General features: G+C 37.0%; 1 protein-coding gene across 1 annotated transcript in view; it reads right to left on the bottom strand.

Moving 5' to 3' along the window:
• Positions 1-2,359: 2,359 nt before the first annotated feature.
• The window catches only part of ELOVL7 (ELOVL fatty acid elongase 7), a 76,459-nt gene continuing 54,299 nt past the window's right edge, over positions 2,360-24,519 (bottom strand). Inside the window, exons 3-8 of the mRNA XM_036279652.1 lie at positions 18,402-18,592; positions 14,276-14,356; positions 13,184-13,240; positions 10,906-11,011; positions 6,229-6,365; positions 2,360-3,678 (exon numbers count right to left, since the gene is read on the bottom strand). Of these exons, the coding sequence (XP_036135545.1) occupies positions 3,469-3,678; positions 6,229-6,365; positions 10,906-11,011; positions 13,184-13,240; positions 14,276-14,356; positions 18,402-18,592 (782 nt within the window). The 3' untranslated portion in view covers positions 2,360-3,468. The remainder of the gene's footprint in view (positions 3,679-6,228; positions 6,366-10,905; positions 11,012-13,183; positions 13,241-14,275; positions 14,357-18,401; positions 18,593-24,519) is intronic.

Here is a 24,519-nt window from a genome sequence, read left to right on the forward strand (position 1 = left end):
GGTATTCTCATTTTATAGAGGAAGAAACAAAAGCTGGGGGAGATTAACAAGCTTGTCCAAGATCACTTGGCATCTAACATCCATGCCTCACAGCTTCGGATTCACCAGTTTCCACACCGCCACACGGCTTCCCGGGAACCCTGCTACACATACCGTTCTTGTGTACACATACACATCCGACTCTCCATCATAAGCTCTCACACATCAGCCTCTTTGTTTCTATCACACACAGTGGCTCTCTTCACATCACCCTTAATCGACTTATTTATCTTTGTCTTTAGTGTCTCATTCCCCTACCCCACCAGATGACTCTTCTCAAGGTACCACTTTAATCACACCTCTTCTCTCTCACAAACCACTGAATGCTCCCTAAAGAATCAGCTCAGATATTGCAGCTACATGTCCCCCAGGTCAGAGCCCGCCTCCCTTTCTGGCCTCATTTATTCGTAGCACCTACAGGAAGCCTCACTCTGTCCATTGGCCATTCCCTCAACTTTTCTAATACTTTCCTCCCCCTGGCCCTTGCTTTGTTACTTCTTTTTACTGAGTACACCTTGCCTATGAACCCAGCACCAATTTTGAAATTCTGTACATCTTAAACACAGAAGTCAAATTCAAATTCCTTCAGAGAGCCTTCCCTGCTTGCCAGGTGACAAGCTTTTCACTCACATGACAATCATCATATCTTAGGGCCCTTACCAGTCTGTAAGCTCCGGGAGGGTCCAACTGTGTCGGAGGCATCTTTGTATCACTCTCATGTCTAGCACAGCTCTGCACATAGCAAGCACACAACAAATGTGTAAAATGTTTTGGTTAAATGAGCATTCAGGTTAAAAAAAAACCTACCCATGCAAACATACGCAGTTAGAGTCCAAATGAAAGATACACACACACATGTAATATAACAAATAATAAATTTATTGTAATACATACATACATACATACACGTAATACCACAGATTTATTATCACACACACATACACACACACACACAACACAACCAAAACTTTAACAATATCCAGAGTTTTCCACAGTCTTTAAACAAATGACAGAAATAAGGGATAATATGAGAAAAATGTAACCTTCTAATCTTAAATTTTAGGTAACAATGTAGTCTACTCAATTAAGAATTCTACTAAATTAAGACTGTAAAATTGCAATGTCCCTTATATTTAAATTTTTGTATTTCTATTTATTTACAATATATAGGCTCTCTCAAGGATTCCTAGAGCCTTATGTCATAAACCAGATTTTTTAACTGGGCTCTTTATTTGTTAGGTAAGCAAATCTAAAGGCAATAAAGTCCTGAAAAAGTGGGACAAAACCCCAATAGAAACACTCTGTGACCCACAAAGCCCTTTGATAAAACCCTGCCTGTGCAAAGTCCACAACCAGTGTACGTATTTTGACCTGATGTCTGCGTGGAGGACGCTTCTGCCAGCTGTGATTTCTGTTCATGTAACATTCTAGCTCTGCACTTCGATTTTTATCATTTAGAATGTTTCCATCACAAGTTGCTGTTAGCTACAGGGTGGTTAGGAGAGGTTGTACAATGCAAGTCAGAAAGTATGCGGGGAAAGAAGTCAAACTCTCCTGTTTTATCTTCTCTTGTTTTTGCTTGCTTTTGGTCTTTACCCTACTGGGGTCTTTGGCAATTGTATGTATATACAACAGCACCTACCACACCTCTCATTGAGCACAAATTGGATTTGAAGAGCCGCAACAGGAAAACACTTAAGGAATCCGGAGACCCTCAGAGAAGTAAATCAGGCCTGTAGTTTTTTTTCAGCTCTGCTCTCTTGTTCTTTATTCTTTATTTTTAAAAATAGGAATTCCTCCTCATTTTCAACTCTCATCTTTTTATATTGTAAGCAAGTGAAGTCACTAAAGGTCACTTAAAGGCACATACCTTATGAATCTGGTAAGTGTGAAAAGGCCATGGTATAGATTAACAGACTGGGGAAGACACAGAAATATAGGCGTTTACAATGAGTAAACACTCAGACTTTGTTGCACAGTAAGTACCACTGTGCGTTACACAATAACTGAGCCCTATAAGTACTAACTTTTTAAAGTAATACAAGCATAAGCAGTCCTTCAAAAATCGAGTATAAATATAACAGGGGAAAAAAACAAGCTATAAGAAAAAATTTTAAATGTCCAAATTTTGTCTTGGATAAAAAAATCTACTGACCATTAGTTTGGTCTCGACAACAAGAGGATATTAGAAAGTTGCAATTTTAAAGAAATGAAACTTATGCAAAATGAATTTTAGTCCTTCATTATATAATTTATAAATTTGAAAAAAGAAACCCAGGCTGTTAATAATTCTGGAAAATATTTTTTCATGCAGTATATCTATAACAATTACTATTGTGTGGTCTCTCTCTCTCTCTCACTATTGAGAGAGACCCTTATATAACTAAGTCTTCCCTGGATAATCTCTGTGTCACTATTGCCTCCAATTATTTCACAAGCCACTCTAACACATCTCTGGAAACTGTGATGAGTGGTCTAAAATCATTTATGATTTGAGGGTACCTGCAATATGTTAATGACATGAACATCTACACATCTAACCAATATATATTTAACGAAGATAATCTTGTAAACTATGACAATATAAGAAAGTGACATCCTAATACAACAGACAACAGATTTTTTTTCCCAGTGAACTACACAGTACTTTTTCCATTGACAAATTCACCTCTTTCCAGAAATATACAAAGATAATTGAAAAACAGTAATAGCAAAGTGTTCATTAAGCCATGAGAACAAACCACCTGTTTTTTTTACTTAACCTTAGTGTTAAGTGCCTCATTGTGCTCATCGAAAGATTGGTACTTCTGAACACTTCATGCAACAAAAGGCTGCGAGAAAGTCTTATCAGCAAAACTGGTGGCGACTACTCAAGAGACCCATTAAAAATTATTATTAGTGTTTTTAAACGACAACTTATCCCAAATTCATTTAATGTTCACTTTGTGAGTTCTCTGGAGTGGGAATTTAACTCTAGAATAAACACAGTGCCTTCTGAATGCAGTCCACAAGCTACAAAGCCAGAGCCCACAGGTAGAGGTTCTGACCCAGCGGAAGGAATCCACTGTACAGCATGGACCCCTGTCTGTACTCAAAATATCTAATGATATTTTTCATTTATACCCAACTCTTTGAAAAGTACTGTACTATTTCACATGATCCTTTTATTAACAAAATGTGTTAAACAAAACCTTTGGGTGAGGCTTACAAACAGCTGAAAAACTGGCTGCTTTAGGCTCTAATTATCAGAAGACTCTGTTATCTGGTAGTTTGGGCTCTCAAATATCAGAAACCCCAATAACTTATCATAAAAATACAAGCTCTTGCTTTGGAAAAATATACAAAATGCACTGCACATAGATATATCTCTTGATTGTCAAGGAAGACAAGGTGTCAGTCTCATTCATAGATTCATGTTGTGCTTGACTTTCAGTGATCTTTGTTTTTGCAGATTCCATTTTTCACTGTTTTGGGCGGCCTCTGGCCTTTGGTGTAAGCACGATACCAAAAATGGAGAAAGAGCAGCAAAAAGATGCACCCATAACTCATAATGATGTACAGAAAGACTGGAAACTGGTACTTGCAATCCTCCATGAAAAAGAACTGTCCTATGTGGATGGTGACAATAATGAACTGGACCTAACAGATGAAAGAATGAAAAATATTGTTCAGATATGAAGAGTCACAATGGAGCAATTATTTAATGCATTGTTTGCCTGCTTATGTTTAAACACTCTCCAACCACCTCCAGGCTACTGTTGGGTAGGGAATTTTATCTTTGGGAGCCTCTATGGGAGCGATAGTGGGTAGAACAGTGTCCAAATCCAGATGGGAATTTGGAACCGTTATTCAGTCCCAGGAAACTGGTGGAGCTATGCAAATGTCTTTGCTGCTGTGCAATGCAGCAGCCCTTTCATACTCAGAGAACCAACAGGGCCTGCAAGTCTTTGACATGAGTCTTTGATTGATGAAATGCACATGGTCTAATAGTTAGGACAGTATCAATTTCAAATAGTCTGTTGTTAGACCAGGCATTTCAATTTGGTTGAAATAAAAACATTCTAATTTATGCCCCATCAATTTTGTAGAAGCCAAAGCATCTCTGACTTATTATATCTGCCATTTGTCCTCCACTGTCATAGATAAAAATATATCCTATTTGCCAACAGCAGCAGACACTCTGCAAGGAGTGAGACAGATTTAGGGACCCTACTAGTGATGCCCAAGGACTCTGTGTTCCAGAACATTCTACACAGTCTTAAGGGGGACACCTCTGGCCAATGTCCAGATTTTTTTGAATATATTTTTTCTCCTTATTAAAAGGAGAAATGCATTCTGTGGAAATTTTGGAAAAGTAAAAATCTATAAATAAAAATAGCAATTATTCATAATCCATCCGTTGTTACCCAGTTAAGATTTTTCACATAGTTTCTTTTATTATCATCATCAACTTTCTTTGCATTATATTAAGGAACTTCTATGACATTCCTGTGCAGTAGCTACAATTATTCCTCTCATTTTGCAGAGGGAAAAAATGAAACCTTAGGAGGCTTAAGCAACATCCTCAACATTCTTTGCACGTGTGATTGTGTATAACTGATACATGCAAAATAATAATGAACAAATGTCTACTCTTCTTTCTATATAAGTATTTTCCTACATTATTAAAAAGACTTTACAACATTTAAGAGTATGTTAAGTAAAAAAAGCCCAATACAAAATTCTATATGCAATATAATATATATCATGCAAAAGGTACACACATATATGCATAGAGGAGAAAAGCTAGATGAGAATAAAATAAAATATCAGCTCTGATTGTCCCTTAGCGGGGAAATTATATTTATTTTTCTTTCTCTTTGCTTAACTTGATGTTCTTATTTCTCTGCAATGAGCATGTATTACTTTAAAATCAGAAAGTAGCCCTGGCCAGTTTGGCTCAGCAGTTGGAGCATCAGCCTGTGGACCAGAGAGTCCCGGGTTTGGGTCCCGCTAGGGGCATGTAAAAAATAAAATAAAATCAGAAAGTATACTTTAAAAGAAAGCAATTATGAATAATTTTTATGACTTCATAATATTCCAAAGTAGGAGTTAAAATAATGTATTGCACCATTTCTTAGGGTTGGTTATTAAGGTGTTGTCAGTTTTAAATACAATAAACAACTCTGCAAGGATATACTCTGATACTGATTTAACACCCCTACAGACTAAAATAGCAGTCTCTCACCTGGGAGAAGGCATTATATAAATATGCTGAATTTCACTTAACAAGTTGTAGGATTTAATAAAAACTGAGCTTCAACAGGCTATCTATACATAAATTCACATATTCTCTTTAGTGTTATTGGCAGGATGTAACACTAAATTATTATAGACTAATTCTGGAAACTTGAGGAACATAGAATTTTTATTTTAATAGAAGACAAAATTTAAAAATCATCATCTCAACCCATGGTTATTCTTCAAAAAGATTATATGCCATATATTTTTTAGGATTAATGTTTGGAAAGTATTATTAGGTCTAAACTGAGTGCCTGTGCTCTTCTGAACATTGTCTACTTGAGGACAGTGCTCTAATTTACGTTATCAGAAGAAGAAGAAAAAAACACTTATAAAGAAAGCAGCTGTGAATAATTTTCATGACTTTGTAATGTTCCAAAGTAGAAATTAAAGTAATTTATTTCACCATTTCCTTATGACTGGTTATCATACCACCACTGTACAGCTTTAATCCTCACAGTACTTTTACTCTTGGAGGAAAATAGACTTGGAAATGTGAGGACTAGATAGGTAAGCTCATCAAAGTTACACTCTCTCAAGGTCATTCAGATCTAGAATATGAAATTTCTAACTTCTAATTTAATATTATACCTATTGAGGTTCACATAACTTTGAGATTATTTTGATTATAAATGTGTATTTTATATAAATGCATAAAATAATATAGATACACATTTTGATTTAATTGTCTGAACCTCTTGGCCAAAAAGTATGTCTTGTTTTCAGTAAAGTTCCTGACCACGGTTTAATAAGATAGTAAGGATGATGACATGATGCCATATAAATGCTAACACTTTATATCCCTATTGTTCCGTAAACTTTGTTCTTTATTTAGTTAATACCCTAATTCACAGGGAAGACAAGTGACTCTAGTTTCATATATCATTTTAAAGAAAATTAATTACTCACAAGCTGCAATGACGTCAAATATTTTTTCCACCACAAATACTTCTGGTAGGCTGGTCCCAGTGCACACAGTCCATAGTAGGAATACATGACTACATGCACAGCTGTATTTAGAAAGGCATGGAATGTTCCCAAACCACCTGGAAAATAAAATTATTGTAAAATGGGGGTACTCTTCCTAAAATGAGACATTTATTTGTTTGAACTGAGATTTTAGTATATTTATTTCTTTAATTTTAGTGGGGATAAAAACACAGTATGTGAAATATTAATCTTATTAAATAGCCATCAAAGTAGAGGGAGCTGGATAATACATTAACTTAGTAAAATATAACATACAAATTTTAGAAAACAAATTATCATGCCCTTATTCCGTTTATATCTTGATTTAAGATGGGCTTATGATTTGGGTTTACTTTAGCAATCTAAGTTGAGTTTCTTTTTAAACATGATATATTACTAAATAATAATAATCAAATTCACTTTTAGCAAGGGTTAACATATAAAAAGTACACAAGTACATTAATCATAAGTGTACAATTTGAAGATTTTTTTTACATATGCATAGACCCACATGGCCATTACCAAATTTAAGATATAAAACATTTGTGACACCAGGTAAGGTTCCCATATCCCCTTCTCAAAGAATACACTCCTCACAATGTAACCTTTATTCTGATTTGTATAATCAACCACTAGTTTTGCCTGCTTTTAAACTTCATATAAACAGAATTACACTGGATATATTCTTTTGTGACTTTCTTTCAATCAACGTATTTTTAATATTCATCCATGTTGATGTGCATATTAGTAGTTTGCCTTTTTATTGCTATGTAGTGCTACACTATATGAATACATCTGAATTTATCCATTCTCCTATTAAAAGATATTTGGGTTGTTTCCATTTTGGGTCATTATGAATAAAACCACTAAAAATACTTTTGCACATGTCATTGTGTGAAATCAAATTCACTTTTCCACTCTCAATTTTCTTTTTTTGTTAATCCTCACCTGAGGATATTTTTCCATTGGTTTTTAGATAGAGTAGAAGGGAAGGAGGGAGGGAGGGAGGGAGGAAGGGGGAAAGAGATAGATAGAGAGAGAAACATCAATGTGGAAGAGACACACCAACTGGTTACCTCCCCAAATAATCTTGACCAAGGCAGGGATTAAACCTACAACCCAGGTACGTGCCCTTGACTGGGAACTAAACCCAAGACCCTTTGGTCTGTAGGCTGATGCTCTAACCGCTGAGCTAAATCAACTAGGGTTTCACTCTCAATTTTCAATAAATATTTTTAATACCTCAAAACTTTGGCAGTAAAACCACTGGCTTCCATTAGTAAGATATGCTAACTTCATTTTCATCAATTATTGTTTTACCAAAATAAAAAAAATAAACATTAATTGTTAAACCACCTTTGTTTACTTCTTCCATTTGATTTTTATAAATTGCCTTCCTATCTTGGTTTTCATCTTCTAATTTCCCCACAGCAATTCTAAACACTATGATTGCTAACATGCTTCCTTAAAATAACCTGTTTTAAATAATTATTTTTAAGTAGTTTAAATATTCCTCCAGTGCCTGATTTATGATGTACTATCCCTTCATAAACTGTCCTTTCCTGAATAAATAAAATTTAGTTAATTATTTAATGATCACACATTTCAAATGAGAAGAAACTGAATTAATGAAGTTTATTAACAACCTCCCAGCTTTTATTATTTACATTTGGATTAGTCTTCTTTCCCAAAAGAAACTTAAATAAATATAGTGGTGTGAAAACACATTTTCTAGGGGTAATTTAAAAGTAGAATAGTTGTCTATTTCTGATAATTTAGGAATCAAGCTGCTTAAGAGGGATAAGCCAAATACCTCTCAGTTCTATTTGTGTCTCACGATTAAATGTGCACAGGTAATCTACTGTACCCTTGATAACCAACTACATTACTTCAGAGCCTGTCTCATTAAGACCCACTTCCATTTTTTGGTATAAGAATGTCCATATTCCCATTCAGAAGCTTTCATCATTTAAATGCCCTAAAACAAGGATTCTATGGATAAGAATTTAACAAAGCACTAGTGTAGCTAAGACTGTTTAGTAAGGGTTACTGATCAAAATAAACTTGCTTATTTTCTCTAGTTCATTATTATATTCCTGATAAGTTATTTTAATTAGTTTGTTCCCCAGAACAATTATATTTTAATTAGTAATGTTTTTCATATGTTCTTTGGAAGGCTTCTCTAAAACGTATTTTCTATGCTTGCTGCCTTTGTGATAACAGTTCTGAAAAGCAAACACCTCAGAATGAATTACAACTAGTGCCATCATCTTTTACTCCTTTGGTTTGGGAAAGATAAAGGAATCACCTGGTAATTATTATAATGCTCCATATCTCTAGAAGAGAGTTTATGCATAATTAATAGAAAAACCTGTCACAGAAATATTTTCATCATGTTAAAAAAAAAGCTGGATTGCTATTAACCCAGAGAGTTGTACAACAGGCAAACAGGAAATTGAATACTAGATAGAGATCAGTTATGCTCAAGTTTTTGAAAGAACCGTTTAAAATGGGCAGTTTCATCTAGGAACGAAAGTCAATGCCAAACCACATCTCTGGAAATATCCCAGCTCTTATTGCTGTGCTGGTCATTGAATAGATATCAGGTGTACAAGTGTTTCCTAGATCCCATATGAAGGCTAAACATAAATGCCAACTGGAACATCAGAGGAAAAAAAAACACACATTAGTTTCTACTATTTACATGTTGAAAAGCAGAAGGGGATTAAGGAATGGACATCAAACCCAGTACAAAGTGCTTGATGTCCATAAACAGGGTAACATTGAAAATTTGAGGTATATCATGTTTAAATTTTCATTATTGAAAACACTGTTTGTTTTGAAACAGATTCAAAGATAGAGATTAGAAAAGTGTTTAACTCCATTTTTCAAATAAAACTTATTTTTCCCATTACAGAATAAATAGATATTTAATGCAGAAAAATTATGAAATACAGAGATAAGAAACCACTTTTTGTGTCAATATCTCTAAATCATTGTATTTGGGGGTATTGCTTTCCAAATTTTTTTCTATTTTTATATATTTTTCAGTGTTGTGATAATATTCTGGTCTCACAAAAGAAATATGAATAAATAAATTATATGGGTGTAAAAGAATCTTTCTAGCACACTTTAAAAATAGAATAGTCACCTATTTCAAATAATTTAAGAGTTAGGCTGCTTAAAAGATAAGCTAAATGTCTCTCAATATCATTTGCATTTCACAATTATATACACACAAGAAATAACCATTCAATTAGTGGATGTTTTTCAGTATTCCATCAAGACAAAAAAGATGTCAATGACATCACTGTAGAAAGAACTGAGAGGCACAATATACATGTAGGAAGAAAAAAAAAGGAAGTAAAGATATGTAAAATAGTGGAGATTAAATAATATAGCTACCCTTGATTTGTGAAATGGACACAGATAAGACTATCTTGTAACATGAGTTACATTTTTACATTAACATACATATAAGAAAAAATGACTACATGTACTCTTTGAAAATGCTCAACAGATAGATACCAATTTGGGGCAAGGAGATACTTTACATACTGAAAAATCTGATGCCAGTGGATATGATAGGGGCCACTCCCTTGGCTCCTGGAGGTTCTGGCATCTCTTTGGGGCCACTGGCTTATCCATGTCTTCTTATGCTTTGAGACATGAGACATGCATCATCCCTGTCCCCCACCTTCCCCCCGCCCCACCATGCATAGAGAGTCTAAAACTCAAACAAAAGTTCAATTGTGGTTCCTCTATTTTTTTTATTTTTTGTCTTACAGAGTCAGAATGCCTAACAGAAGTGAGCCATTCACAGAAATGTTACAACATAGTCTAATATGGGCTGCGGACCTATTTAAAGACTTCCTGAATTTAAGAAACTAGCACAAATAACTCCCACAAACAACTTTTGCTAATAAGATAAGAATATGTTGGAAAGATCGCTTATTTAAAACTTTATGATAAGGTAAAATTACTTAACCTCTTATTTTTTCCAATTCTAAATGTTCAGAAGCATAAAACCCAAAGCAAAAAAAAGATCCTGTCTGCCAAACTTTTGAATTAAACAATATCAAAACATCTTTTAATACGGTAGGATGCTTTAAAAAGTTGGGACAACTGTAATTTGACACATGTTTAAAGAGTTGTTAGGGTTTAGAGTATGTATCAGTTATCAGAAATTTGAAGGCAAAGAAGACATGAAACTTGAGATAAACATTCTAACTCTGGATACATACATATAAGGAATAGATATCTAAATATATCCCTATTAAACCAAGACTTTCACCATTTTGTATATTTTTAATTATTTATTTATTTAAAGATATTTAATGGAACTCCATGGGAAAAGAATAAAATCCAAACAAAACAACTAGAAACCATATATAGAAGACTGTACCCAAAACTTCTAATGAATGGAGAGTTGGTGAAGGATCTGGTTAAGAGTCCTGCATTTAGGTTTCAAGGAAAAATGGAACTTAGAAGTTTGATCAAAGTGATTTGTTGATGTTTTGAGTTTCTCTTAAATCACACTTAAGGATAGATTTTGTGTCTATAGCAAACAAAAATGTTATTATTCATAATAAATGATCCCAACTCTCCCTTGGCTACCTGCAGCAAATTTGACTCCAAACCACCAGGTCCATGGCATGATGGTATGATGGAAGACATGCAGAAAAGTCACTTGGCTATTTTTCTTACGCAGAACAAAAAAGACCTGAAATAATTGAAAGAAAATCAAGTTCATATAAAATCATGCAATAATATTTCTAGAGTTATAAAAATATTGACAAAGTGAAAACGATTTCACATCATAATTTGCTTTGAAAGGACTGACTCAGAATGCTCACAGAAGCAGCTGTTACTCCAAGGCGCAGTTCAAACGCTAATTAGTATGAAGGAACTTAGGTATGATGCCTACTCATGAGAGAATTGAGAAAAAGCTAAACAAGAAATTGCATGCTGATTTGAAAATCAAAGATATAAAGTGAAGACTATGGCCAAAATTTATCAAAAGAAATGTTATTGGTTAAAAAAAATCCACATTGATTTTGAAGTATATGGGAAGGCAGGGGATCTTAATACTTAGGACTGAAATTATTCTGCATTGCTCTCTAACACATCCTTCCAATTTAGGTAAGGGAGTAAGCAATCTTAAAGAGGACTTTCAACAGATAAGAAGTTAGCAAGTTGTTATTAAAGATAAATGAAGAGGGGAAATCTTGAAGAGTTAATTGGGGAATAGAGAGCAAAGCTGCCTTGGGAAAACGAGAAAGGCTACAAAGGCTCGTCCAGGTTGAATGTATCCAGTGGCTTGCAGAAACTCTGCAAACAAAGGCACAGAATAGAAAGAATTGGGGGAACGTTTTTTTTCCAAAAAAATATTCAAAAGCAGAATCAAATGTTCAAAAAGACACTCAAAATTCAGGAGAGCATTGATGAGTTAGACTTTGAAATACGAGACAAGTAGCAGAAACAAAAGTACTCGTAGGAGTATTTTAGAAGTTTGGTTTCAGTAAAGACACAGAGGCAGCAATTGTTGCCTTATGGAAGCTAAACCTGAGAACACGCAAAGCAGAAACAATGAAGCCAAAATGCATTTGCTTATGCATATGAGAGAAGGCAGCATGGTGCAACAAAAAAATGCCATAAAGCAGCAATCTGGGATCCTAGCCCCTCAGTAGCAGCATTCCTTTGGGTAAGTCACTTAACCTCTTGGCTCGTTGTATTTTCAGACTGAGAGCTTTGGACTTTAATATATCAATAGCTCTCAACTCTGGCTGGAAGCTTTTTAAAAATAACCATGCCTGGTCTTTACTCTAGACCATCTAGCCCCAAATCTCCAGATGGGGCTGAGGCTTTTTGATTTTTCATACAATTAAGTCAACTGCATAATGAGGGTTGAAAACCACTGGACTACAAGCAAGGGTTCTCAAAGTGTGGACCTTGGACCAACAGTAATGACAACACCTGAAAACTTGCTGGAAATACAAATTTTTGAGTTCCAACCAAGACTTATTGAATCAGAAACTAGGGCTTGGGATATGGGCATCTGTGTTTTTAACAAGCCCTCTGGGTGGTTCTAATGTATGCTAAAGTTAAAAAACACAGGAATGATTCTATGCCTGCTAATGTCCTTTCCAATTCTAACATTATGCAAAGTCATCTGAGAAAGTAAAGCATGTTGAGATTTGCTACAAGAAATGTGGTGGTATATATTCTGAAGAAAGAACATACTTAGGCCCAGGACTGGTTCCAGTTAACCAAGACCCACATGCCACAAAGATACAATAATTACCTAGCTTTCCTACTCTGGAAACAAAAGCACAAGCCCTTCTCCTCTCCTAATGGGCCCTAATCTATGGCACTTGCTTCTCTCAGGGTTAGTCACCCAAATTCAGTTTATCCCCAGGCACAGAGAGGACTCACAGGGCAGCTGAAGGTACTTTTGATATTATCAAAATTACTGATATGCCAGGGTAACTTAGTATTATTGTGTAAGTTTGTGAATTGTGAAGCATTGATCCTCTTAAAGGGGTATGGATGATAGAGTGCTTTTGTAAGAAGGACTAAAGGTAAGGCATTCTCTTTGCTTCTTAAACGTGCTTCTCAATGCAACTGTCATCCATCTATACGAAGATGCAGTTTTGTAGTGTATGTGACACATACATGCTTATCTTAAACAGGTAGTAGATACATAAGAAAATCTTTTGGAGTTTGCAAAACTAAAAAATAAGCTTATTCTATGTACTCTGATATTACTGACAATAAAAGGTAGGTCTGCCTGAAGAGGAGAGATAACCAAAGTTATCAGACAACTGAACTCGAGCAGTTTATTGCTTTCATCGAAACATCAAACATTTACCAAATAAGGTGACTACATACTCACAGTATCTAATAGCTCGATAAATTTGGAGAAGTAATAAAGCCAGCAGGTGCGTGCCATCTGCAGAAACACACATAAATATGAATTCATTTTATTTTTTTAATATGGAGGAAAATTTGTTTTTGTTTTTTAATTTTGGCAAAATACACATAACATGAAATTTATCATCTTCACTATTTTTAACTGTCCAGTTCAGGGGCATTAAGTACATTCACACTGTTGTGCATCCATCACCACCATCCATCCATAGAACTCTTAATCTTGCAAAATGGAGACATTAAATAACTACTCATCTCCCCTGCCCATAGCCCCCGACAAGGGCCATTTTACTTTCTGTCTCTGAATTTGACTCTAGGAACCTCATCTAATAGAAGCATACAGTATTTGTCCGTTTGCACCTGGATTATTTCACTTAGCATAATGTATGTTCTCAGGGTTCATGAATGTTGGAGCATGTGTCAGAACTTTCCTCCTTACTAGGCTAAATGATATTCCAGTGTATGTATACACCACATTTTGTGTAACCATTCATCTGCCAATGGACGCTTGGGTTACCTCCACTTTTTGGCTACAGTAAATAATGCTGCTATGAATATGGGTGTACAAATATATTTTTGAGTCCCTGCTTTTATTTCTTTTAGATATATACTCAGCCCTGGCCAGTTTGGCTCAGCGGTGAGAGCGTCGGCCTGCGGTCCAGAGAGACCCGGGTTCGGTTCCCGCTAAGGGCATGTACCTTGGTTGCAGTTTGTCCCCGGCCCTGGTTGGGCTGTGTGGGTGGCAACCACTCGATGTGTCTCTCTCACATCGATGTTTCTCTCTCTCTCTCTCCCTTCCACTCTATCTGAACAAAAAATGAAAAAATGTCCTCGGGTGAGGATTAGATATATACTCAGAAGTGGCCTTGCTGGGTCATATAATAATCTATTACTTTGATTCTTTCTGGCTGGTAAATTTTAGCATTTTTCTTTCAATATATATATTCTAATAATTGAGTCATTTACTCCTTCTGAGTTCACATTAAGTGTTACAAATAGAGTCCAAAAAGTTTTAACATTGATTTTGAGTTACAAGTTTTTCCAAAGAGGAACTTACCCTCAACGCTGTAGGCGACCGTGAATAGTCAACAATTTCGCATCGAAATGAATAACCTGTACCCCAGCCAGACATCACAAACTGCAAGACAGCACAAGCATTTTAAAGAAGGAAGTATTTGCTCAATAGCTACAACAAGGGCAGTTTTGACTGTCCCTTCATTACGTCCTCAGCTGAGTCAGCAGTCAGTGCAGAGGGAAAGGCATGCAAGAACAACTACAAACAAGGAGCTCACTGGGTATCAAAGCAATAAGAATTTCAAAACCATAAACTCATATATTATTTAGATAAACTGTGCCTGAACTAAAATGTCCATTTCTTAGAATAATTATTCTAACATAGTGGAGAACAAAACACTGGGAATATTTTGCTTAAACATCAAATACTGGAAGGTATGTGCCACTATATGTACATATTAGGTATGTGTATGTATGCCCATGCATATGCTTCTGTATTCTAAAAGGAATATCTAGGTATGAATTCAGTCTTTTCTGGAGATTTTCAATTGCCCCAGTTAGTCAAAAAATCAATGGTCTAAACCAAAATTCCTCAGCGTACTCATAGGATGGCTGCAACAACTGCATTTTTCCTGTCCTTAGTGTGTCTGATGTGACATGCTAATCCATGGCTCTTAAAATTAAGGTTGACCAAACACAAGATTCAGATATTAGTGTGGCTGTTGCTTTGGGTCCACAAAACAAGTAAGAAAGGAAAATCTCAACATTAAAAATGTAATCTAACAAGCCTTAATTCCAACACACCCACAAAGTGACCTTATACTAGTGGTGAGAAGAAAAAGCCTACTGTTGATAAGTCTGAACCGTTATTCAAAGATTATATTGACATTCTTTCAGTCTGATGGTGGGAAGGTCTTCTTTTAAACCAGCATTTGTAAATAAAAAACCAAGGACTGTGATTTTAAATTAACACCTGTATTAAATGATTGGTCTAATTTGGAGTTCTGAAAATATGATCACTTCTCTTCTTTGATAGTCTGTTCTCACGAGTGCTAACATCTTCTCTAGAATGTCTTCTTTCTTGGTAGGATGGTTATAACATTTTCTGCCATCGAAGTACACTTTAAATTTCTATTTTTAATTACTATTACAGCTAAAATGACAATGTTGCCATAAATTAACTTCTAAAAACTGAAGGTTTATGAGGCATTATCAAAATGATGTTTCAATGGTGAAAAGAAAAGAAACAAAGTCAGCTGTTTTGACTGTGGTATTTAAAACACATGCATAACCCATGGACGTAGACAACAGTGTGGTGCAGGCCTGGAGGGTGAGAACAGGGTGGAGGGGATCAGTGGAGGGGAAAAGGGGGCAGGGCATCTGTAATACTTTCAACAATAAAGATAAATTTTTGAAAAACACCATCTTTTTCTGCCCTGGCTGGTTTGGGTCAGCGGTTAGAGCATCGGCCCACGGACCAGAGAGTCCCGGGTTCGGTTCCCGCTGAGGGCAGGTACCTCGGTTACAGTTTGTCCCTGTGACCACTCGATGTGTCTCTCTCTCTCTTCCTCTCTCCCTCCCGCTCTACCTGATGATAAATGCAAAAAACAAAAAAAACACCATCTTTTTCTAAAACTAGCTCCTAACATGCGGTGTGAAATAATTTAATCACGATGTTAACTTGAAAGTTAAGAACTGGAAAAGTATAAGACATATGCCATGGGTAAGAAAAACTATCAAACCCTGGCCAGTTCAGCTCAGCGGTTAGAGCATCAGCCTGTGGTCCAGAGAGACCTGGGTTCGGATCCCGCTAACGGTACGTATCTCAGTTGCAGTTTGTCCCCCGCCCTGGTTGGTTGTGTGGGTGGCAGTCACTCAATGTGTCCCTTTCACGTCGATATTTCTCTCTCTCTCTCTCTCTCTCCCTCCCACTCTATCTGAACAAAAAATAGAAAAATGTCCTCCAGTGAGGATAAAAAAAAAAAAAAAGAAAGAAAGAAAGAAAAACTATCAAAAACAAGTCAATAAACTTTCTCTAAGAAATAAGGGACTGTGGTACAGAAACGACATTCCGCTTCACGAAATGTATCAGTGAGCGTCCTCATATTCTCCTGCGCTCAGACTTAACTTCTGACTGCTATAAGGAACACTCGAAGTCCGTTTACTTGAACTAGTTTGACTGATTCTCCACTTCTCCCTGTTCTTCTGGGGGATCTTCAGTGGCCTCTCTTGATTAATGTCTGATTGGTGCCAAGTAATGAGTACATTCAAACCATCACTAAAAAATAAGGCATGTGGGTTCCTTCAGTCTCATCTATGTCCTTTCTCCTCGGTCATATTTTCCCTAACATCCCTGGGGGAGATGTTTACTCTGTAGACCAAATGCAACCATGCTCCACCCAGTAAACCATGTGTTCAGATGTGTCCCGGAGATGACAGGCTGCTCGGCTGCCAAAGGTCTTGTTTAAACAGAGAGTAGAACTTAATGGTTTCCTGGTATTAAGTTTAAGAACATTCTAAAAGTCTGTGGAGCTTTTGCCATGTGTCTATATTTTAAGTTACCAAGAAGAAAAAGTAATAATTTATATTTAGCAGTTAATAAACCCCAAAAGGGACATATAAGCAACTCTAGTATTAGTGGCTAATGAGAGATAGAAATGCTCAAATTCAGATATTTTTAAACCTTCTTTTATGTTGTAATTGCCAAAACTAACTGGTTATAACTGAATTACTTCCTGAGAAATATATTTGAGGACAGCATATTTAATGATACAATCAAATACAGTCTAAGGGACCTGAGAGACAATTTGGTTCAATCTTGACTCTATAAAATGGGAGACCTGAGGTCCAGAAAGATTAAATGACTTGCTCAAAATCAAATAGCTAGTTAGAAGCATAACTGGGACTAACCGGGGTCCACTGATTTTTAGGTAGAGTGGAAGGGAGACAGAGAGGGAGGGAGGGAGGGAGGGAGGGAAGGAGGGAGGGAGGGAGGGAGAGATAGAGAGAGAGAGAGAGAAACATTGATGTGAGAGAGACACATTGATTGGTTGCGACCCTTCGGTCTGCAGGCTGACACTCTAACAGCTGAGCCAAACCAGCCAGGGCACCAGGTCTGTTCTTAAGACGGTCCTAGAGTAGACTATATCCTATCTCTGATAACATGCCAAGAGCATGTATTTTCTCTGTTCCCAGCTCTATTACTTCTTCCCTTTCAGTTACTCATGCTCCAGAAAGCATAGTAAGGTGGCCTGTGTGTTAATTTTTGAAATAAAACAGAAGAAATGGAAGACAGCAGAGTAAGTGCAGGCTTCAGGGAGGCCTGTGGGAAATTAAGCCAGAACAGATTGAGGGTGATCCGATCAGGTGGATTCAAGTGGGAATTAGGTTGGAAAGATGCATGTGCAGACACCACAGTGTCAGGAGAGGCCAGAGGGGCCATGCTGGACTCTTGTGGATCCCAGTATGAGGAAGCACAGGCGATGATGAAGAGGAAGCGAGCCAGTATTGGGGGGGAAGCAAGGAATCTCAGAAAAGCAGTGATGGTGCCTGAGGCACGTTAATAGCAGAGGGAGGGAAAGTGAATCCATGAGTCTGCTTTTGGGTCTGGAAAGAGCCCCGTCTCTCTTACTGACAATTAAGGGACAGGCTCCCTTAACTACTGCTTTGTGTGAGTCTAAGTTCTCTATTTCCTCAAAGCTCAGCTAAACCAAACCAAAACAATCAACCATCACAGCTCATCAGAGCATGCAGAAACTAAAGATTCCTACCATGAGAATCACAACTATTAAAGTCTGGATTAACTCCGATGTCAGACCCGGATTCGAATATTAGTCTTTCACTAACCAGCTATGCTACGTTGAGTAAGTTACTTTATTTCTCCAAGTATGTTTGCTTAAAATTAACACTTATGGATTCATCCAATCATCTTTAAACGGCCAACTATGTGCAAGTCCCTGGACTTAATGTTAATTTTTTTTCATTATCTATGAGTAAATTATACTTAGATCCTCTATGCTTTATACATAACATTTTTGTGGCAAATCCCTGCTTTAGTAAGCTAAGTTTCTAAAATTCCTTAAATCTTGAAGAATTTTACAGAAACATAATGACAGATAAACAGAAGACTTCAGCAAAAATTTCCCATTAGGAATACTAAAGACACTTGCCTCATAACACATATATACAGAAAAGAGTACTATGAAAAAATTGTACGTTATCATCGCTTTCTTGAGTTCAAAGGGCTTTCGATTTTCCATGAGCTTTGGTCCCAGAGACATGACAAAATAAACATAGAGCCCCAAGATGATGGTTTGTGGCAGAGGTGAGGACATGAGGAACCAGTCTTCAACTCTTGGATCTAAGAGAAAAACAAGATGTAAATGCACATCCACTTAGCCAAAACATAAGTGACAGCAACCAGCATTTCTTTAAGCGACCACCTAGTCCTAACATTGACAGAGACTATTTGGGCAATGGTCACTACCATCTTCAGGGTAAAGGGAAATCATCAGGGATAGTGGTAGGGTTGTAAATAATGAGGCTGTTAGCACCATAGGTCTCAAAGGGCAGAGGGAGGTAGTGGTTACCACAACCCAGGAGAAAGTCATATGGGGAAACCCTCTGGAAAGGACCTTCAGTTGAGGGATTCAGGCAGCACAAGACAATCCTGCAAGGAAGAGGCCAGAGGAACTGATACCCCAACACCACCCTCCTCCCTCTCTCTAGTTTCCTGGGGTTCTCCATTGGCTAAATCCAACCAGAAACCAGGCAGGGGAGCAAGCTCATGGACATAATCCATACTGGCCATTCCCAGGGCCCAGCACAGCATGCAGAGTGGATCTGGAGGACAGAAGACACTTAGCGAGGCTCCACCATCTACCATAACCACTAGTAACATTTTAGAGTTCCTCCATCCAGACATTCTTCTATATACTAAAATGTTTGTGTTTTCTGTTTCTTAATGTTCTTTCTCCAAGAAAACTGGGACCTTTCTATATATATTGCATCATAGAATCATAAAATTGAAAGCGACCTGAGCATCACCTAAGTATATAAAGTGTGGGTTTTAAGAGTCCAAACCTGATATTTTGAACCAAAAAAAATGTAATAGCCTTACAACTAAGTAAAAAGAAACTCACCTGGTCGCTGCTGGTTCCAAGACAGGAGAGTAAGAAGGGACTCAAGATGAAATGTGATTAATTCTATAATCTTACGTAGTTTGGGGTAATTTTACTAAATTGCCTCATGAAGCCAGAGCATTATAAAGGAAAATAAGTATGGACAGGTGCGTCTGACTCAAAACTGAGTCTTGACTAACCTTAGGTTGCTAAATACCGGCACTTTTATGAGTTGGCAGAGAGATGGGGAGAATACAGCCCTTGCTCATTTAAACTACTAATAATGTAGTCAATTACCAAAAAAACTCTAAATATCCTTCAAGTCTGACTTCCTACCCAAATAGCAACTTAACAAAAGTTTGCTGACAGCCATAAAAATACAAAGTTCTCAAAAATAATTTAAAATTAACATTGTCATAGTTTAAGTCAGGAAAGGCTCTGAAGTCAGCTATACAAGAACTTGTCACTAAAGTCTTCTATTGCTTCTATTAGCTTCCTTCCTTCCCTTTCACAGGTTTCTGGGGACATCTGTGTACCATACCCTATTAAAAAGGCCACAAGCACCCTAGCCGCAGGTCCATATCTCACCTGGGAAGTCTCAGTATATAAAAGTTGTCACACACCTGGCCGGTGTGGCTCAGTGGTTGAGCATTGACCCATGCACCAAGTGGTCACTGGTTCGATTGTCAGTCAGGGCACATGCCCAGGTTGTGGGCCAATCCCCCAGTGGGGAGCGTGCAGTTGGCAGCCAATCGATGTTCTCTTTTATCAATGTTTCTATCTCTCCCTCTCCTTTCATAAAAAAGTAAATAAATAAATAAAGTTGTCACACAACTGGGGACCAAGGGACAGAATTAGAACTGATCAAACTTGAATGGATTTCTTCTATCAGTGGGTAATCCAACCCTTAAATTCACAAATAACATAAGCCACATTAATATGTCTAGTTTTTATCCCCAATGAAATAAGGACTTAAAACCAGTACCAACGAACCCCTGCGAGGATGTTAATTAACATCACCTTTGGATGGCGACAGTACAAATGATTTTTATTATTTTCTAAATGTTTCTGTTATTAACACATATCACATGAATGATGGAAAACTCCTTTCTTTAAAAGTGTCAGTAAAGGAATTCCTAAATTGGAAATATGTTTTATTTTACTCTTTCATTGACTCAGCAGGGGGAGAAAGTCAAATGACATCATCTTTCTGCTATTCTGCTGGTAACAATACAAATAAAATGAGCAGGAAAAGCATGCTGGGCTGGCTCAGGAAGCAGAAGAAAATTTAAAATAAATAACTTTTTCTTATAATTTAACATTTTAAGCACATACCTTTTTAAAAACCTTGTGTTTGACTTTCAAGTTCTACAGATTTTTTTTAAAAATCATAAATCCTTAGGGAAAAGCTAATTAATTTGATTTCTTGTTATTTTTAAGCTAATAATAAAACAAAACACTAAGCTTTTTTATCCTATTTCAGAAAAGCGCTGGAGTTTTGATCCCCGCTCCCCTGTTGACTTGTTATGTGGCATCACTGACTTAAAGTCTCTTTGCTTAGTTTCCCCATCTGTAAATGAGGCATAAAAAAGCATGTATTATGGGGAGGGGATTTGGGGGACTGAGTGAAAAAGGTGAAAGGATTAAGAAGTACAGATTGGTACTTACAAAATAGTCATAGGGATGTAAAGTACAGCATAGGGAATATAGGCAGTAATACTGTGATAACGATGTACGGTGCCAGGTGGGTACTGGAAATGTCAGGGGGAACACTTGGTAAAGTATATGATTATCTCACAACCACACTGTACACCTGAAAGTAATACAAGATAATATTAAATGTAAACTATAATTAAGAAATAAAGTAAAATGAAACCATAAGTATCTCATAGAGGATTTAGTGAGTTACTGTATGTAAAGAGCCCAGCACAGAGCTAAGTCCTTAGTAAGTGCTGCTACTATTATGACAGCAGGTCTCAATTCTGTCAGCAGAGCAGAATCACCTCTCAGTTTTTTGTTTTTTAAATTTTTTTGTTGATTTTTTTTAGAGAAAGAGAGGAAGGGAGAGAGAGATAGAAACATCAATATGAGAAAGAAACATTAATCGGATGCCTCCTGCACGTCCCTTTTTGGGGATGGTGCCTGCAACCCTGGCATGTGCCCTGACCGGGAATCGAACCGACACCTCTCAGGCAATGGGACGATGCTCAATCCACCGAGCCACACCAGGCTGGGCAACCTCTGGAGTATTTAAAAGACCCAGCTGAATCAGAATCCTAGGGTCCATATGGGTCCCAGGCATCCATATTTTGAAAAATGTTACCCAGGTGACCATGATGAACTGTCAGAATTGAGAACCAGAGGTTTAGTGAGCTTCTTTCTCCTACATTCAGGGCCTCAGAGTCCGTCACTATTGCCCTGCAGTTAGTCATTTATGTGGTTTCCCTGCCTCCCAATCCAATCAGCTACATCCGGTCTTCCATACAGCAGCCAAATTCCTAAAAGTATAGCTGCCCAGATTATTCCTCTGCATAAATTAGCTCTCTTTACTGAGCTGATAAAATTCAAAGTATTTAATATTATGTTCATGACTCTGACAACTGTTTATTTTCCAGGTGAGGTAGTGGGCTCCCCATGATGAAAAGTTTACAAGTCAGGTATGGATGATGACTTGCTAGGGGCAGTGGTAGAGGGGGCTGCTTGATGACATTTAAAGTTAATCCTGATTCAGTCTATGATTTCACAAATTACAGAAGGCTTATGGATGAGGTGAGCTCTGTTCCCCCAGAGTCAAAATGGTGATGATGCATCTTCTATTGGGCATTAGAGTTGGATTTAGGTGTCGTGAGTAGAGCCGAGATGAAAGCAGAAGGTGTGATGGCTGACTCTGAGAGGCCAGACCCCAGGGAGTGTCAATGTTCTGACTTGTTACCAGCCTGACCGTTCTTTTCTAAGTGTTCGAGAGAGAGAGAGAGAGAGAGAGAGAGAGAGAGAGAGAGAGAGAGAGAAAGCGGGGGAAGTACAAGTGCCACATGCATAGAATATTAATGAACTTGTCCATCAACTGCTTGTAAGTCAGTATTCTCTTTTCAAGTAACATGTTCTAGCTCACAGAGCACTCCCTTTAAACTTCCAAGCCCCAATAAGATGAAGAAGCTGGAAGGAAAAGCAAGCATGTATCTCAGTACTTGGGGGCGTGCTAAAGGTTCAGAATGTCAACACTTTTACTCAGGCTCCATCTTCTTGCAAAAAGATCACAACTAAGTCTACAAAGTTATTATTACCCAAATACAAGGAAGGTTGCTTATTAAATGTTAGAAAATATTATAATTAATTTTAAAATTTGACACTTCATAGCTAAGAATCATAATAAATCCTCTTATAGCTTAAGTATTAATTAAACCATTTTTAAATTCTGTAGCTGTGGAATTTTCCACATGAACTACCTATGCATGATCACAACTTCTCTAGCAATAAGAAAACCAAAGAATACCAGGAAGTTTCCTGAAGGTGACTCAGGATTAGGGCCAAAGCCAAGAATACACTTGAAATTCTTGGCCCTTGATCAGGTGCTCAGAACTTCCCAGGGTGAGCAAAGTAAAACTGAACTAAGATGGCCAGAAACGATTCCTAATGGCTTTCAGAGATCAATACCACACAACACAGAAGCAAAAGACTTCTCCTCCTTTACCTGAAAGTGTTCTTATAAGATGTAAATCTCAACACAAAACCTTTCAACCCTTCCAGAGTCCAAGAAAAAGTTTAAAGAAAAACTTTTTTAAAAGGTGGTATGCCCTATTGAAAGTATTTTAAGATGAAAATGCTCTATCAATCATCTGTAACCACCACTTGCATTGGGAAACTTTCCAAATGACAGAAGTACTTGATGTATACTATCTGGTAGCTGGCAGGTACCACTGTCATCGGTTTTGCTAACAAAGAAACTGAGACTCACAGACAACAAATCGTTGGTTCCGGATCACCTAGATAGTACACAGTAGTGTCAGAACTTACATTTAGGTCTTCCCATTACATATCCCATACCTTCCCTCCTCTCAAGACTTCAAATTAGCCAAACCTCAGATATGTAGCACTGCCTGCCTCTTCCTCTCATCCTTCTTGTACTGTTTGCAACACTGTCTCCGGGCTCTCCTTGTCTCCATAGCCACCCCAGCCCTTGGTCATGCCTTTTTTTGACCTAATATTATTCAGCTTTTAAATGTAAGTATTCCTAATAAAAAGTAAAGAGTTGATCCATGAATAAAAGTAGAAGTGGAATTCAGAAGAAGTTCACTTTTTAATATTTTATACTTCTAGCACTATGTAGATATTTATCATTGTTTAAATCAATTTGGCTCTTGAGTTAGCATATTGATTATCCTAATCTCTTGGGCTCCTGCATTTGGAATAGTGAACAGCAAGGGTTTAATAGCAAGGGATCTGTTCTTCCAAACAGGCCTATTTCAAAAACTGTACCCAAATATACTTGGTTCCCAAGTTCAAATCATGAGAGTTCAGGTAGCAAGGTATACCTCTACTTTGAAAAGCAATCAAAATATTAGTATTTTTTAAAATAAATAAACAAAACCAAAAACCATTAGAAAACAAAAAGAATAGTGTTTAAATGAAATACTGAATTTATGAGAACTACTATAAACCTTCAGAGAAAAATGACCTCTAAACAAACCTATATGTTCTCTGCATCATAACATAAATTGAAAAACTAGTAGAAGAAGGAGGAGGAGGAGAAGGAGGGTGAGAAGAGCGGAAGATATGGAAATATTCACTCTTTATTTCCATATCAGAGTGAAGCATCTCTATTTATGGGATCTTTTTGAGATCCTTGGCATTCTTCACGGGTAAAACTGTCAGGACCTTTTCTTAGTGAAATAAAATTGGTCTCAGCAGTCTACTGAAAATGATGGCAAACATGAAACGATGTATTGTGGCTGAAATTAATGTTAAATGGAATATAATTCCAATTGTGGTAGGTACCAAGAGGTAGCACTTTTTTCTCCTGAATTTGGTCATCATGCGATTTCGGGTTGACAGGTAAAAACTAATCGAAATTGGTGATGGTGGTGAACATGTGTAATATAATTCAAATGTGAAACCAGACTAATCCTAATCAGAAAACATAGGTTCTAGTTTTTTTCTGCCAACAACT

The sequence above is a fragment of the Molossus molossus genome, unplaced genomic scaffold (assembly GCF_014108415.1).
Source record: "Molossus molossus isolate mMolMol1 unplaced genomic scaffold, mMolMol1.p scaffold_m16_p_3, whole genome shotgun sequence".
Lineage (NCBI taxonomy): Eukaryota > Metazoa > Chordata > Mammalia > Chiroptera > Molossidae > Molossus > Molossus molossus.